General features: G+C 37.4%; 1 protein-coding gene across 3 annotated transcripts; it reads left to right on the top strand.

The window, feature by feature from the left end:
* The first annotated feature begins 621 nt into the window (after window positions 1-621).
* LOC127432125 (YTH domain-containing family protein 3-like) lies at window positions 622-16,026 on the top strand. Of its 3 annotated transcripts, none has more exons than XM_051682943.1 (6): window positions 622-961; window positions 1,489-1,513; window positions 3,329-3,408; window positions 5,644-7,278; window positions 12,902-12,973; window positions 14,512-16,026. In XM_051682943.1, the coding sequence occupies exons 1-6, from the start codon at window positions 938-940 to the stop codon at window positions 14,533-14,535; spliced, it is 1,860 nt and encodes a 619-aa protein (XP_051538903.1). In that variant the 5' UTR covers window positions 622-937; the 3' UTR covers window positions 14,536-16,026. The 3 variants fall into 3 exon arrangements, with proteins under 3 accessions (XP_051538903.1, XP_051538902.1, XP_051538904.1); XM_051682942.1 differs by lacking the exon at window positions 14,512-16,026 and adding an exon at window positions 13,593-14,505; XM_051682944.1 differs by lacking the exon at window positions 12,902-12,973.
* The last annotated feature ends 1,057 nt before the right edge of the window (window positions 16,027-17,083 follow it).

The raw sequence follows: 17,083 nt of genomic DNA, 5'->3' as shown, positions 1-17,083 counted from the left end.
TGGCTGACTGTGAATACTAAATTTCTACAATAGCATCTGAAACTGAAAACTATTGATTTAAAATGATGCTGCATCCAAGCCGCTAGGTGTCAGTAAAATCCAAGATGACACACAAAGTCAAAAGTAACTGAGTGCACTTGTAATATAAATTATATTTATATATATATATTTTTATTTATTATTTATTTTTAATCGTTGGATAATAAATCAGGTGTACTTGATATTTATTTATTTATTTATTTACACATTACAAAAACAAAGAACAGGAAATAAATCGGAAATTTGGCAAAAAGGGCCAAAGTATCCTGAACAAAATATAGATATATCATTTATAATATATTACAAATAAATAAATCTATAAAAACTAGAAATGTGCAATCAGAAAGAAAAACAAGGTCATAATACTTTTGTAATGTCTTATTTTTGCCATTATTTATTTTGTTTAAAACAAACACTTCGAATCTGAGTAAAGTATTTAATTTTTTTCTTATGTTTATAGTATTTATGCTGAAAAAAAAAAAAAAAAAAAAAAAGGAAGAAGAAGAAGAAAGATTATATGATAAAGAAGTCGCGTGTCTCTTCTCTTTACGTCAGCGGCGGAAGGTCAGCGCTTAAACGGAAGTGAGAGTCAGAGCCCATTCGCCATTGTGGAGCAGAGTAGGGGTAATATTCTCTCCAGACGTTACACAGTGTGTGAATGTTTTGGACTAACTTAAACACATCACACTGCTGCCAACCTCCCCAGCCGTTTGACATTCCCTGTTTTCACCTCCCGAAAGGACTGTTGCCGACCGTTTGAGACCGGGCGAGGAGATCAACGCGTGTGAAATACGCTGTGATTATAGGGCCAACCCCGGAGAGAGGAAAAATAACGTGAACCCGCAGCGGTGGCAGGAGAGACCGTGGACAGTCATAACAGCGATCGAGCTCCTGGAGGATGTCTGCGACAACGGTCGATCAGGTACGCAAGACGGATCCTTGTCCGTGCATATAACACATACACGTGATGGTGCATGTACAGACAGTGGCTGAGTCTCAAAACCTCATGAGCTGCCTACCTGGATATCAGTTTTGCGTATCACAGGAGCGAATCGAACGTTTTAAAACGAACGAATGTTATTTCGAACGAACGTTCCAAATGCGCCCCAAATGATGTTCAGGTAGGCAGCTTACTAGGAATTAAGCAACAGAGCTAATGTAGTCCATAGTAAGGTCGTTTTAACACAAGATTGAGAGAGTCTTGTATTTTTGATAGCGGGAGCCCAATGTTGCTGCTGGGCCGAATCATTGGTCATGCATCCCTGATCATGGCACGCAGAGTCCAGTATTCATGTACAGGATGTGTAAATGTGTCGTCAGCAGTGTAATTAGTTTTACAGTCAGGGATTCTGTTCTATCTCTGTTAAATTGATGATACTTCTGTTGCCTCAAGTTCATACTGTGATTTTTCTCTTTGCCACTGTTTACACACTGTGAACACAACATCAGAGACCTAAAGGACAAGGAAACAAAGGTATGTGATGGAAAGATTCGTTTTCCTTAAAGTTGACTGACAGAATGCTCAATGCTGATTAAAACTTCAGAGCACCTCTTATAAAAAATTTTTTTGTTGTTGTTGATGTTTTTCGTTGTGTAAATAGCTTAAATTGTTGAAGATAGGATAAGGACTTAATATTAAGGATGCACCGATACCACTTTTTCTCTTCTGATTCCGATATCGGAAATCTCAGTATCGGCCGATGCCGATACCAGTGTTGTTTTTTTGCATAATCAGTTTAGAATATCTTTACATTATTGTGTGGAACTAATTGGGGGTACTCTTTAATATGTAAAGAAACACAAACCTCTAACTACACATTATTTCAGTATAAATGTATAGCTTATTAAGAAACACTTTTATTATTAACTAGTATACTGGATAATGTAACAGCAAAATTAACAGTAATTCCAGTCTTCAAGTCTTCAGTTGAAAAGAAACCATTGTTTTATTTTTGCATTTTTTTTCTTTTCTTCCAAAAATGTTTCAACTTGCATCTGGACTTTAAAGGATTCATCTCCCCTTTTTTTTTTTTTTTTTTTTTTTTTTTTAATTTAGTTGTAAGACATCAGTACGCTTTTCATTCACACAGTTATTTTTTGGAACCCATTCAACTTAAATATTGTTATAAATTGTAACCAAATAATAATGATGATGATAATAATAATAATAATAAATTGTTATTAATGTTATTATTATTATTATTGACTTTTAATTTTAAATACAACAGTAATATCGTGCACTTTTTAATCCCTCACACTTTTATTTTGACATTCTAAGCTCTCCAGGAAGTCCTGTATGTGTCTGTTTGTTGGCAAGTTCACAGTAGTTTAATTCACTTCTTATTCAAATTCTGGTAAAATGCACCTCCGGTGCCGTTCTAAATGCACATTATAAGTGAACCGAACTATTGAGCATTTACATCGGAGATGCTGTTCTTGAGTAGCTCAAATATTGCACACCGCTGTGAAGGCTAAATAGCCGCGAGTGCGTCACCAAAATCACCAGCCTGTGCGTGAGTTTGTGTCATCAGAGCGGCACATTCACTAACGTGCTGGTGCTGCTCATATATATTTACTTATTAAACACTGCCTTTTGTGATTCACAGAACTATCGCATGTCTTCAAGTGGCTTTGAATAAAATGCACAGAGTTAAATGAACTACTTTAATGGTGTTTTTATGGTTCTTTTATGTCATATTTGGAGCTTGGCAGTAATGAACATGACTAACACACAGTATCGGATTTGGATCGGGCTCGTCGGACCGATACCCGATCCGTCTAAAAGCTTAAGTATCGGAGCCAATACCGATCCAGGTATCGGATTGGTGCATCTCTACTTTATATCTAATTATTTAAACATTAAACCGATCAAGCTTTATATTTTTAACAAGTCTCTTATTTATTAATAGTCACTTCTTCTGGAAATCATATAGTAGACCACTCTTAATGTTAAAGTAGCCTAGTTTTTTTTATGTGACATTGTTTTTCTGACATTAACAAATGAAGAAACAATTGCAAAGGTCAGCTTTATTATTTACTATATTTAATATTTTGCAGAAATGTAATGCATGTCTTGCCGGATTAATGTTAATGGATAATCTAATCAGAAAAGGAGTGTTTTACCTTTTATAGTTGCTTGGACAATAATTTTCAAATGTAGTTTACTTTTGATGTGTCTCATTATTTCATATTGACCTTTTGGTGGATTGAAACTACTGAGCTGCAACACATTCAAGGGAGAGTAAAATTAACTGACAGACTTTCTATCTTTTTTTATAATTTTATTTAGTGCAAAACGGTTCAATGCATCAGAAGGATGCTGTAAATGATGATGATTTTGACAATTACCTGAGCAGCCAGACAAATCAGGTAAGATCTTCAACTCAGACTTTCATACTATGTCAGTACTTTGAAAATATTTTTATCCTTCCATTTCAGTATAATCCTGCTTTACTACTTGACCACTTTCTATATTTGGCAGTATTTTGCATGAGTCTTGTTTGGGGCCCAAACACATTACACTAGGGGTGTAAATCACAAGTTTTATCACAATACGAACTTATATCGATTCTCTTAGCATGCAATCCGATGTTTGCCGATATATCAAAAAGTCTGCCACGATTTTGATTAAATTCAGGGGCCTACAATCAATATTAAATGATATTATGTGCCTATTTTACACAATCAGGTACTTTTATTGTCTCAAAAATGCAACCAAAATATAATTTTACATTTTTATTGAACAGTGGAAATCCAGTATCCACACTGGGACATCCACAACAAAATAAGGTACTTCAGTTGTTGGAAAAAAAAAAAAAAAAAAAATACAGAAAAAATAATAATGTAAAAAACAGTCACATACAAGTGATCATCAGTCGTTTGATGACTGTTCATTGCCTTGTAGAATGAGGTAAACACTACAGTTACATTTTGTCATCTCTACACCAGTCCATTTAGGCAAGTATTTAAATCCAAAATACTTAAATACCCACAACATTTTTTCCGGAGAGTGAAGATGAAATTACTGTGACTACACACCATAGGCAAACGCGCTTCTTTTTTTCTTTTGAGCTGCAGATTTCAATGGTGGATACAGGCAGCGCTGCATTTTTAATAATATTTTAAGCATTATATAAATATAATATTTGTTAATGTTAATAAAAATTATTATAAAAGTATATCTATGGTTTACAGTAAAGAAAAAAAATAGGTTCTTAATGAACTGTCGGCAAAACAAGCGTTAACTTGATTCAGTATGCCTGATGATGTAAGACATGTAGCTAACATTGATGAAAACACATCCTCACACATATAACACTTCTAAAGCCTGAGAAATGTGGCATATAAAATGAAAGCTACTTTGAGACATGCAATATGCATCTTTACTGAATAAAATTATTGCTCGCATACAGTAAGTAATAATATTTTGCATAAAAATCATCATATTAAATATTGAAATCTAAAAAGAGCCAGTTTCGATTGAACAAGTTACTGCATTCAGAATAAATTCAAAGACATAATTTTAGAAGCATTACATTATTTTCATTCACGTGTCCTCTCAAACAGTAGTCTATGCACAGTTGTAAAGACAGTTTCCATTCTTTCCATAAGACCTTCCACGGGTCTTGTATAAGATCATCATTAGATCATATTTGGCCACATTTCCGACCCCACTTTGGAAATTAAAAACAGCTGTTTGCGATCGAAGTTTGTGCGATTCCTTCGTGAAAAGTTTAAAACTACAAACAGCAGGGCTAAGTGGGTCTTTAATAGAGCAGACACGATAACAATGGCTGTGATATGTTTTATGTCAAATCCTGAGTTTACCCTGATCCAGTGATTTTGGTGGAAATTTTAAGAAAATGCGCTGTTTCAACCCCAGAAACAATGTTTTTTTATGCATTGACAGCTCAGTATACTTTTACATTTAATAATTTAACCAATGCTTTTATCCAAAGCAACTTACAAAATAATGAAGGATATAGCACAAGTGATTCATCCTGAGGTGACAGTAACATGAAAAGTGCTGCATTAAAAAGTTTCAGTTGTATTAGAAAAGTACTAGCCAAGACAATTTGAGTAAAGCGCCCATAGACATCGTTCTTTTCTGCACCGCCAGATGAACTCTGAGGTGCTAGAGCAGTGTTTGTGTGTAAACAGTAACATCTATACGTTATCCGAGTTGTTCTTGGCAGCTATTGCTCAGAGTGCTAGGTTGTTGCATCTCCTAGTGCTTGTTGTACAATTTGAAGAGGATGTGCACTTCGACAGAATTGCGTACGGACGTGGCTGTCATGCGATTGTCAAAATAAAGTTGCATCCTAGACATTGATATTTACGCGTTACATCGATAACATAGCATTGTTGGTTATTTGTTTGATACATTGTTCCAGATCGATGGATCGTTACACCCCTACTTTTCACATACAATTGACAAATGTACAGTACAAATTGAAACTGTAATTTGAGATCTTTTCCACCATACCTGCCACTTACATTTTATTAATCACACTTTTTCCATCTGTTTGTCTTTTTGTTACATCGTTAGAAGGCATTTGATCTTTACATACTCATTACTGACTTATCTTTAATTAACCCCTACAGAGTAATAGCTACCCACCAATGTCCGATCCCTACATGCCCAGCTATTATGCGCCATCTATTGGATTTCCTTACTCCCTGGGAGAGGCTGCCTGGTCCACTGCAGGAGACCCCCCTGTGCCCTACCTGACCACCTATGGACAGATGAGCAACGGTGAACATCACTTCATTCCAGACGGAGTCTTTAGCCAGCCTGGCGCTTTAGGCAACACACCCCCTTTTCTCAGCCAACATGGATTTAACTTCTTTCCTGGAAATGCAGACTTTTCTACCTGGGGCACCAGTGGTTCTCAGGGACAGTCTACACAGAGCTCTGCGTACAGCAGCAGCTATGGCTATCCCCCCAGCTCATTGGGTCGGGCCATAGCCGATGGACAGGCAGGATTTGGCAGTGACACTCAACTTAGTAAAGTTCCAGGGCTCAGTAGTATTGATCAGGGTATGGCTGGGCTGAAGCTTGGTTCTGACATGTCTGCTGTTACGAAAACGGTGGGGTCTCCTTTAGGAGGAACAGCGGGGATGAGTTGCATGGCTGCTAACAGCATGCCACCTGTCAGCTCCTCTGCACCCAAACCCACGTCGTGGGCGGCTATCGCAAGGAAACCTGCGAAACCCCAGCCCAAGTTGAAGCCAAAACCCAACATAGTTTTGGGAAGTGGTGCAACAATCCCTCCTCCACCAATAAAACATAACATGAACATTGGAACCTGGGATGACAAAGGCTCCATCACCAAACCCCCTCTTGCTCAGCAGATGCTGCCCCCTCAGCCCTTGTTGCAGCAGCAACTCTTGCCCCAACCCCAACCCATGCTGCATAACCCATTGCCACCTCAACCCCAACACCAACAGCTCCAGCTACAATCACCCCAGCCCCCTCAGCAGCTTCCCCCAGGTCCTCACCATCCCTCACAACCTGGTCCTCCCTTGCACCCACCACAGCAGCAGAACCCGCCGCCCCAAAACCGTTGGGTGGCTCCTCGGAACAGAGGAAACACCTTCAACCAAAACAGTGGAGTGGAGAACTTTGGCCTTGGGACGGGAGTCCCCATGAGCTCATCGCCCTCCTCTGGTGAGGTTCATCCTGTTCTGGAGAAGCTCAAGGCCCTCAACAATTACAACCCCAAAGACTTCGACTGGAACTTGAAAAATGGACGAGTCTTTATCATCAAGAGCTACTCCGAGGACGACATCCACCGCTCCATTAAGTACTCCATTTGGTGCAGCACAGAGCATGGAAATAAGCGTCTTGATGGTGCCTACCGTTCACTTGGTGCCAAAGGTCCGCTATACCTACTCTTCAGTGTCAACGGTAGTGGACACTTCTGCGGCGTGGCCGAAATGAAGTCAACCGTGGATTATAACGCATACGCTGGCGTCTGGTCCCAGGATAAGTGGAAGGGCAAGTTTGAGGTGAAATGGATCTTTGTTAAGGACGTGCCCAATAATCAGCTGAGGCACATTCGTTTAGAGAACAATGATAACAAGCCTGTCACCAACTCCAGGGATACTCAGGAAGTGCCCCTAGAGAAAGCAAAGCAAGTGCTTAAAATTATTGCAACTTTCAAGCATACCACCTCAATCTTTGATGATTTTGCACATTATGAAAAGCGCCAGGAGGAAGAGGAAGCCATGCGAAGGGTAAGTGCGGCTTTCTGCCACTCTTCACAATAGCAGAAAGCAGGCACTGCATCTTTAGATCACACTGATTCTATCTCTCAAACATGATTGCATTTAGCATGTCAGTTCATTTCAAGGATATGGTTTTTAATAGCTCATTTCTAAGTGAGATTTTATACTTGGTCTCTTGCAGTTCAAAAATAGGCAACAGCAAGTGTCAGTATTTATCAGACAAAAAAAAAAGAAAGAAAAAAGTAAATTACTGATCATTAAGAATTAAGTTTTTGATCTGATCTGTTAATTCAGTAACATTCGATTGCATAACCTCCAGCAATATTTGTGTATAATTACTCAAAGATAAATAACATGGCTTGTGCATAACACATTTCCCCTATATTTAACTTAAATAATCTGCCAAAGTTTCAGCAGTTAGATGTCATGAAATGAATAGTTTATTTTAATATAATAGTTTAGTCTCTGCCATCTACTGACAAAAGACTGGTGCCGAACAGTGACTCCAATCAGTGCCTCTGCTCAAACAGCAGGCAGATGTCCCATTAATGGATTGGACTTGCATAATTTCCTGCCTACCCAACACAAATAATTGATGTCTGTGCCCGTTACCTCGGCACCAGCTGCTTTTCATTTTTGTCTGCGAGTTATGATTGCGAAACTAGGGCTGCCCCCTAATAGTCGACCAAACGTTAGTCCATGAGAAGAGTCTTGGTCGACCAAGTTTTGATTGGTCGTTTGGTCGCAGAAAAAACTCCACAAAAACGATGAACGGTATTACTGCTGGTTGGACACTAGATGGTACTATGGGGTAATTTTCATTAAGCAGGGTTAGGGTTAAGCCTACATGATTTCAAACTTAGAACTTTATTTTAACTAAAAATTCAAATGAAACTGGAAAATAAATAAGTACATTTTTGAAAGATGGCTTTACAACAGTTGTCAACATCTCTCTGGCAAAGAACCTACTTCATTTGTGCATTCTCTACCAGACGGGTATTTCATTGTCTGGGAAAATACATCATGTGTGAATAAATTATTTTTGTTCCCTCCTTCACTATATATATATATATATATATATATATATATATATATAAATATATATATATATATATATATATATATATATATATATATATATATATAAATAATTGCAATATCCAATTACATCGGCAACCCCTGGGCTGAGGGTTTGGTGAATATTCTTGCTTTAGTGATTTTGCATTGAAAATTAAATTAATTTATTTAAAAAACAAAAAACTTAAATCAAATACATTTCTAAATTCAAATTGCTCTCCAAACGAAACGAAAAAGCAATTAAAATAATAAAGTGATAAAAGAATAATACACACACACACACACACACATACACATATATATATATATATATATATATATATATATATATACACATACACACACACACACCTTTCCATTTACCGTCAGACAAGTATCCATCTAAACATGCAGGCGGAAAGTTACTTACACAAATGAAGAAATATAAACAATTCTAAATGTAAAAATAATTATATTGATGATAATAATCACTGAAATATAAATCATGTTCGAGGTGAACATGTTGTTGTTTTATTTTATGTTTTAATCACAGATGTAATAGGCTGCAGAGTTGCGTTCACAATGAACTGCTCTGTGGAAATAAAGTGAACTGAACTCAAAGTTCCTCCTGAGCTGAGATGTCTGAGGTCATTTGCAGCACTCATAGATGATACTGTTCTTGCAAATAAATAAATAAGTTGGAAGACAGAAACAAAGAGTGAGAACTTTTACATACGAGACTGCACGCCTCCGTATCAGCACGTCAGACATGCGCATAGACGGTCATCTGTTCTTAATAATATAAAGTGTGTTTCTTCAAGCGCGTGTCTGTGTCTACGGGAAAATTATTTGTAATATTAATTTTATAATAATAATAATAATAATAATTTAATACATGGGGAAACAAGCCAAATATCGTCTTGACATGGCCAAAGGCATCAGCTATTGGTGATCACTCTGACCATCATCGATCCTTGAGATCATCATCTGTCAGCACAACCCTAATGTGCATTTCTCTCTATAAATTAAAATGTTCAGACAGTCTCCTTGCTGGTTTTTCCCGACACATTGAGAACCATTACCACTTTTGCCGGTGTCGCTGCATCTCGCTACGTGCGTGTGCTTGTAAAATTTATATTTTAAAGGCTCTATTATGGTTTAGTATTTCTCTGTAATGTAATTTTCTCTGTAATGTAGAACAGTGTTAGCAATGTTACTTTTAACATTCTTTCTCAGCCCTAGAACTCAAACCATTTTCTGATGCCCCCCAAAAAATATATTCAAGTAATTAAATTAATATAAACGTGCGACTAGTCGACTAATGGCTTAAATTAACTCCTACTAGTTGACTAGGAAAATCTTTGGTTGGGGGCAGCCCTATGCGCAACCAATATTATAGATCACATTTTACGAATATTGTGGTTTATCAGGTCAACTTTATAAGGAAGGATGTGAATCTAGCATAGTAATCTTGTCTTGATAGAACTTTAAATTGTTTGGAACGGGTATATGTATGACATGCAGCTTTGTTTATGGGTCGAATTAGGATGAAATGAAACCATGTGATTCTTTTCTTTTTTTTTTTATATTGGCACTAAAGTTTAACACTAAAACTCAACTCGCTGTATCGACTTGCCATAGAATTACTGTATGTAGCACTGCAACTCGGGCCACATCCACACTAATCCATTTTTGTTTGAAAATTCCAATTAATTTTCCAAAGTATGCGGTACCAGGGAGCTTTTTCGAAAGTATTCATTTTCGGTGGAGGAAAACGCTGTTCCAGTGTGGATGAGAGGTATAAACACACAAAAAATCGATGCGTTAGCAAATGAAACCTAATTAGTGTGGACATGGTCTCAATGGCAGGTGTAGTCTTAATACTTAGGCCACATCCACACTAATCCATTCGTTTTACAACTCGGACAACATCATCTTTTTCAAAACCAGAGAATTTTTTCGAAAGTATCAATTTTTGGTTGAGGAAAAAGTATTTTCAGTGTGATAAGAGGCATAGGCTAAATTTAGTGAAATCAGTGCATTTTCAAACTAAAGCATATTAGTGTGGACGTGGCCTTAAGTATATTTGTATCTAGCAGATTTTTGGGTAATTATTATTTGCACAATATGTATGATTCTTATTTATGCCACAATGGGATGGAAGTGCTTTTTTATTTATTTTCTTGACATACAATCAAAATAGCTCTTGCCTTAATCATTGCATCTTATTCAACAAATTATGGTTCTCTGTTTACTTGGACTTTAGCGAATCTTAAAATTAAGTCCTTTTCAGATCCTAATTTTCCATTTATTTTGTTTTCTTGCCTATCATCTGTAGATTTCCAAGGCCATAATGAAATAAACCATTTAGATTGAAAAGACTTGTAAGTCCTGTGGTTTAATTTGTTCAATTTTCTATGTTGCTTGTTTTATCTAATGAAGAAATCTGAACCTAAGGCACGCTGCAGTGAAGTGTAAAGCAGATTTTGTAGACTATGATTAAATGTTTTTAAATTGGTTATACAGTATATACTTATACACTGATAAGCCAAAACATTGACCACCTGCCTAATATGCTAATGCCGCCAAAACAGCGCCGACCCAGCAAGGCATGGACCCCTGAAGGTGTCCTGTGGTATCTGGCACCAAAACATTAGCAGCAGATCCTTCAAATCCTGTAAGTTGCGAGGTGGAGCTGCCTGTGGATCAGACTTGTTGGTCCAGCACATCCCACAGATGCTTAATCGAATTGAAATCTGGGGAATTTGGAGGACAGGGCAGCACCTTGATCTCTTCATCATGTTCCACTAACCATTCCTGAACAATGTGTGCATTGTGGCAGGGCGCATTATCCTGCTGAAAGAGGCCACTGCCATCAGGGAATACCATTGCCATAAAGAGGTATACCTGTTCTGCTACTATGTTTAGGTAGGTTGCACGTGTCAAATTGACGTCCGCATGAGTGGCCGGACCCAGGGTTTCCCAGCAGAACATTGCCCAGAGCATCACACTCCCTCCACCGGCTTGTCGTCTTCCCATAGTACATCCTGTTGCCTTCACTCTCCCAGGAATATGTCACACACATACACGGCTTTCCATGTGATGTAAAAGAAAATGGAACTCATCGGACCAGGTGACCTTCCACTGCTCCAAGGTCCAGTTCTGACGCTCTTAGGTGCTTTCAACGGTGGACAGGGGTCATCATGGCACTCTGACCGGTCTGTGGCTACACAGTCCCATACGCAGCAGGGTGCGATGCACTGTGTTTTCACACATTTCTCCCATAACCATAATTAAAAATTTCTGTGACTTGTGCCACAGTATACCTACTGTCGGTTCAGACCAGACAGGATAGCCTTCGTTGCCCTCACGCATCGATGAGCCTTGGGCACCCAACACCCTATCGTTGTGGTTTGTCCATTGTCCATAGACCTTGACATGTGGCCTTGTTAGGAGATGATCAACATTATTCACTTCACCCACCCCGTGAGTGGTTATAATGTTTTGGCTCATCAGTGTATATATATTTTAAATGTGTGTTTTTTTGTTTGTTTTTTTTTTCTTTTTTTTTCAAGCCTGGTACTGTAAATGTAGAATTGTGATACATGTTTGTTTCCTTTTTTGTTTTTATCAGAAATGTAAAGTTATTCAAGACCAATGGCAGATGAGCTAATGAGTGATAATTTATGTGTCCGACTGCGTCATTGATATTTTGACATCCGATCCACTCACCAACTATTAATTTTGTTTCCCCTTAATGCAGTCTGCTCTATAAACTGTCTTAATATAATAATAATAATAATAATAATAATATAAATCAGTAGCGCTACTCAAGTTTAATTAAGTTTATTAAAGCCACTGTGTGGCACATGACTTCATTTTGCCTGGAAATACTGGTGTCTAGTGCAGATGTATTAGGTCTGGCTAAAGTCATATAGGGCTCCTGATGTAGCTAGCTAGCATTCCAAACAAAACAGAGGTAAGCACAGTATTTTCAGTTACCAATGCCATTGTAGAAAGGCCATATTCACAGTTGTATTAGTCACTCATCATTATTAATTTATTGTGTTTCTGAAAGTCCAATAATAGGGCGGTTACTAAGATAAAATTAGTTGTTTTCAGCTGGGCATGTGACATGGCTCCCCCAGATATGAGTCTTCATCAATTTATTATTCATGATATGATATTTTCAACATATTTGTCAAAAGTGCAATTCATTTATCTTGGTGAAACTTTTTAAGTGGAAAAAAAAAACTACTTGGTGGGTTAGTGCTTGTCAGAGAGATCTAATCACACTGTTGGAAACCACTAGCTGCCTCAACATTTCATGTATTTTACTGCAGGCTCATTTTCACTGTTACATACACTGCTTGGCCACAAAAAAAAAAAGTCACTGTTTGGATTTAAATAAGCAGATACTTAAGAGCCTATAATTGGATCATTATTGCAATGATTAATATGTTTCAGCTGGCAACAATTATTTTAACCCTAACTGATGCAGTGTGTGGCCTCTCATTTCTTAACCATGTCGGAAGACGTATCCTGTGGTCATGGAAAAGATGTTACTGTGTTTCAGAAGGGGCAAATTATTGGCCTGCATCAAGCAAAGAAAACAACTAAGAAGATTGCTGAAATCACTGGAATTGGGGTAAGAACTGTCCAACGCATTATTAAAACCTGGAAGGATAGTGGTGAACCATCAGCTTTGCAGAAGAAATGTGGTCGGAAAAAAATCTTGAATGATTGTAATCGGACATCACTCAAACGCTTGAAGTCACATCGTAAAAAATCAACCGTAGAACTTACGGCTATGTTTAATAGTGAAAGTAAGCGCATTTCCACACGCACAATACGACGAGAACTTACAGGATTGGGACTAAACAGCTGTGTGGCCACAAGAAAACCACTTGTTAGTGAAGCTAATCTGAAAAAAGACTTCAATTTGCTAGGAAGCATAAAGATTGGACTGTGGATCAATGGAAAAAGGTCACGTGGTCTGAGTCCAGATTTACCCTATTCCAAAGGATGGGCGCATCAGGGTAAGAAGGGAAGCGCATGAAGCGATGCACCCGTCATGCATAGTGCCCACTGTACAAGCCTCTGGAGGCAGTGTTATGATCTGGGGTTGCTTTAATCAGTCAGGTCTAGGCTCAGCAAATTTATGCAGCAATAGAATTAAGTCAGCTGACTACCTGAATGTACTGAATGACCAGGTTATCCCATCAATTGATTTTTTTTTCTTCCTTGACGGCACGGGCATAATCCAGGACGACAGTATGCCAAGATTCATCGGGCTCAAATTGTGAAAGTGGTTCAGGAAGCATGAGGAATCATTTTCACACATGAATTGGTCACCACAGAGTCCTGACCTTAACTCCGTTGAAAGTCTTTGGGATATGCTGGAGAAGACTTTACGGATTGGTACGACTCTCCTGTCATCAATACAAGATCTCGGCCAAAAATAAATGCAGCTCTGGACAGAAATAAATGTTGTGACGTTGCATAAGGTTGTCGAAACTATGCCACAATGAATGCGTACCAAAATCAAAGCTAAAGGCAGTTCAATTAAATATTAGAGTATACAACTTTTTTTTTTTTTTGGCCAGGCAGTGTTTGTAAATATTGCAATCAGTTGTTGAAACTGGAACCTTGCTTGGTTAGAAACGATCTTAACACTGTAACTGCCTCGCTGGCTCAGTGACCCACAACATGCAGAAGCTGTCCATGTCCCTCGTGTGCAAAGGAGGTTAATTGTACTGCATTTTTGCTAGTTGCCTTTTGCTCCTTGATGTGGATGCATCACAAGCAGAACTGATTAGAGAGCATTTGTAAGAAGTAATAATTGTAAATTTGATAAATCTCGAATGTCAGACTGCATGATCTGATCAATCAGGTGATTTCATTGCAAAATTGCAATTCATGCAGTCTGTATAAACATGGTTTGGCAAGTATTGGTGTTAAAGTATGTGTTTTTTTTTTTTTTTTTTTACCCTTAAATCTACTTAAGTGCCACAAATGTAATGTTAACTGATTTAAGGGCGATGCACAATGTTAACCAAGTTTATACCGATTTCCTGAGCAACTCGAATGGAAACCGCAAGTGTTTTTAAAGACATGCAAGTTTATTTTTTTGTGTATTTAATGATCTAATCTAGTTTTTTTTCCTCTATCTTTCTGTCATTGCAGGAGCGAAATAGAAATAAACAGTAGGTTTACAAAGATCTCCCTGATAGAACGTCAACACTAATGATATAGAAACTTAACTATTGCATAACCTCAGAGGAAGAAGGGGGTGCTGACGCAATTTCTGCTGAAGATGATGTATGAACACTTCTCACAACAGTGGACTATGGATCTACCCTTATGCTCAAGTCTCGCACGAAACGGAAAGAAAATCACTCACGTAAACTGTATCTTTAAGCACTTTCAGCCCTTCTAAAAGCTTCTACCAGTACCCTTAACTATCATTGGACATCTGTTCAGTATTAACTGACTAACCAGTGTAGTTGGGTCAGAGGATTTCAAATGTATTTGTAGGCTTATTGTTTTGTCTGTTTTGTTTTTTTCTTTTGTTTTTGTAAATCCTTCAAATTTTAGCGCTTTATAAATTTGAGCACACTCAGAGGAGATGAGAACTTATTTGTCCATGGAAAGAAAAATATATACTTGAATTTACGTGAAACTGTAAAAAACGTAATTGAGGCGCAGAAAAACTTGCGTCCTACCTGACTGATCCCAAGACTGACTCCACGGTAGCCCATTCACCTTTGTGTATCAGCATCTGTATACCAAAAGATAATTATGCCGCTTGGTGGAGAATGACACCAGCCAATGCACATTTGTATTGTTTTCTTTTATGTATTTCGTTGCAATCGTGTCATTCAAAAGTGCATTTGTCTTAGGAGAAACCTGCTCAGAAATGTCATAAGTCCTCTGAAAGGCCATGCTGTTCAGGAGAACCTCTGTAACGTATCTGCTGCTTATCGGGAGTCAGGCAATTGCGGATGCCCACCAAGAACATGACAGTTTTCTCTTATAGATGACTTACTAGCTAAAATAAACATCCATGTTTAGCGATTCCACGTTTTGAGTTTTTACTTTCAGAAGGTGCCATTTACCCCTTATTTTAACGGATGCGAAACATTCGTATTGTCCAAATTTGTATTGCATGAGAACTTCTGGTTTTGTCGTTTGCAACTATATACAACGCATTATTCTGAGGCCATGCAAATGAAAACAGTCTATTTAGGTTTTGATTATATTGATTGAATGAAGCAATATTGTTACTATGGCCTGACATTACAGTCCAAATGGTCCCTGCTGGGGTCTCAAAATCACACCCCTCCATAAGATGATCCTCAAATATGTGTGAGTAATGCAGAGTAATTACGGTTTCTGCTAGTTCCTGTTTGCTCACTGGAAGCTGCCTTCAGAGACCACACAAGACTGCTCTTACTTCAGGAAGATGTGGGTAAGAACCAGACCTAATGATGGAACAGGCAGCGCCTGGGTCTAAATTAATTGGATGATGGCACTGCTGCAAAAAGAGATGCCTTCCGCCCCTTTCTCTGTGTGCTTTGATTTAAGGCCATGTTTGTATGGGTTACTGTAAATTAATGCTACTTTATGATGCTGATGCTAATCAAGATATGATGTGATTAATCTGATTTGAAAAATAAATATAGATTTATGGAAACAGAATCAGAAAGTTGTCTTGAGTAAAGCGGTGTTAGTTTTATGCATCTCACGATATCACTACCAGATCTAATCTCAACTGTGATGTGAATGTTCTGTAATATTAAATTCCTAATCTGTTTTAATGTGAAATAGATTGCTAAGTAAAATAAATATTCTGGGTTCAATACAATTTAGCTCAAACAACAGCATTTGTGGCATAATGTTGATTATCACAAAAAATAATTTAGACTTGTCTCTCCTGTTCTTTAAAAAAAAAAAAAAAGCTAAAATCTAGATTATAGTGAGGCACTTACAATGGAAGTGAATGGGGCCAATTTTTGGAAGGTGTAAAGGCAGAAATTTGAAACAATTTTTACAAAAGCAATTAAATTAATTGTTCCGTTACAATTCATGTATTTGAGCTGCGAAGTTGTTTAAAACAGTTTTTATGGCCGTTATAGGGTTTAAGTTGTTACGTTGTCATGAAAAGTAACATTAGATTTAACTTTTCACAGATGCGTTTAGTAAGTGATTTTTTTCACACTAAAATCATGTTAACGTGCATATTTTTTTACGTCCTGTGGCTATACTTTTGAAATAGTATTTTAATTTTTACAGATTGGACCCATTCACTTCCATTGTAAGTGCCTCACTGTAACCCAGATTATTTTGCTTTTTTAGATAAAAAGGAGGGACAGATCAAACATTTTTTTTTTTTTTTTTTTTTTTTGTGGTAATCAACATTATTCTACAAATGCTGTCGATTGAGCTTAACTTACATTGAACCTGAAATGTTCCTTTAAGTATAAATGCAAAATATTCACATGGGTTAACTGATTAAATGTATTATAGCTGGGAGGATGTTGTTTTTAATAGAATGTCCTTTAGGTGGCGCTATTGCCCAATACATTTTAGTGCTTATAGCGTCTGATTTCAAAGCCTAGGATATAACGCTCAGAATTCTTTTCTTATTTTTTTTATTTAATCATTGACTATGAACTGCATTTAAATTTTGACAATCATAAGGAAAATTAGGAGATGGGACATAGGTTTAATATTTTTATATACTGTTATTTTATAT

Source organism: Myxocyprinus asiaticus, chromosome 41 (assembly GCF_019703515.2).
Source record: "Myxocyprinus asiaticus isolate MX2 ecotype Aquarium Trade chromosome 41, UBuf_Myxa_2, whole genome shotgun sequence".
Lineage (NCBI taxonomy): Eukaryota > Metazoa > Chordata > Actinopteri > Cypriniformes > Catostomidae > Myxocyprinus > Myxocyprinus asiaticus.
Note: the sequence above shows the minus strand (reverse complement) of the source record. Positions and strands in the feature narration are given on the sequence as shown.

Coding starts and splice junctions, on each gene's coding strand:
- LOC127432125 (XM_051682942.1), top strand. CDS start 938: ATGTCTGCGACAACGGTCGATCAG. Junction 962..1,488: donor CTGCGACAACGGTCGATCAG/GTACGCAAGACG, acceptor ACACAACATCAG/AGACCTAAAGGACAAGGAAA. Junction 3,409..5,643: donor TGAGCAGCCAGACAAATCAG/GTAAGATCTTCA, acceptor TAACCCCTACAG/AGTAATAGCTACCCACCAAT.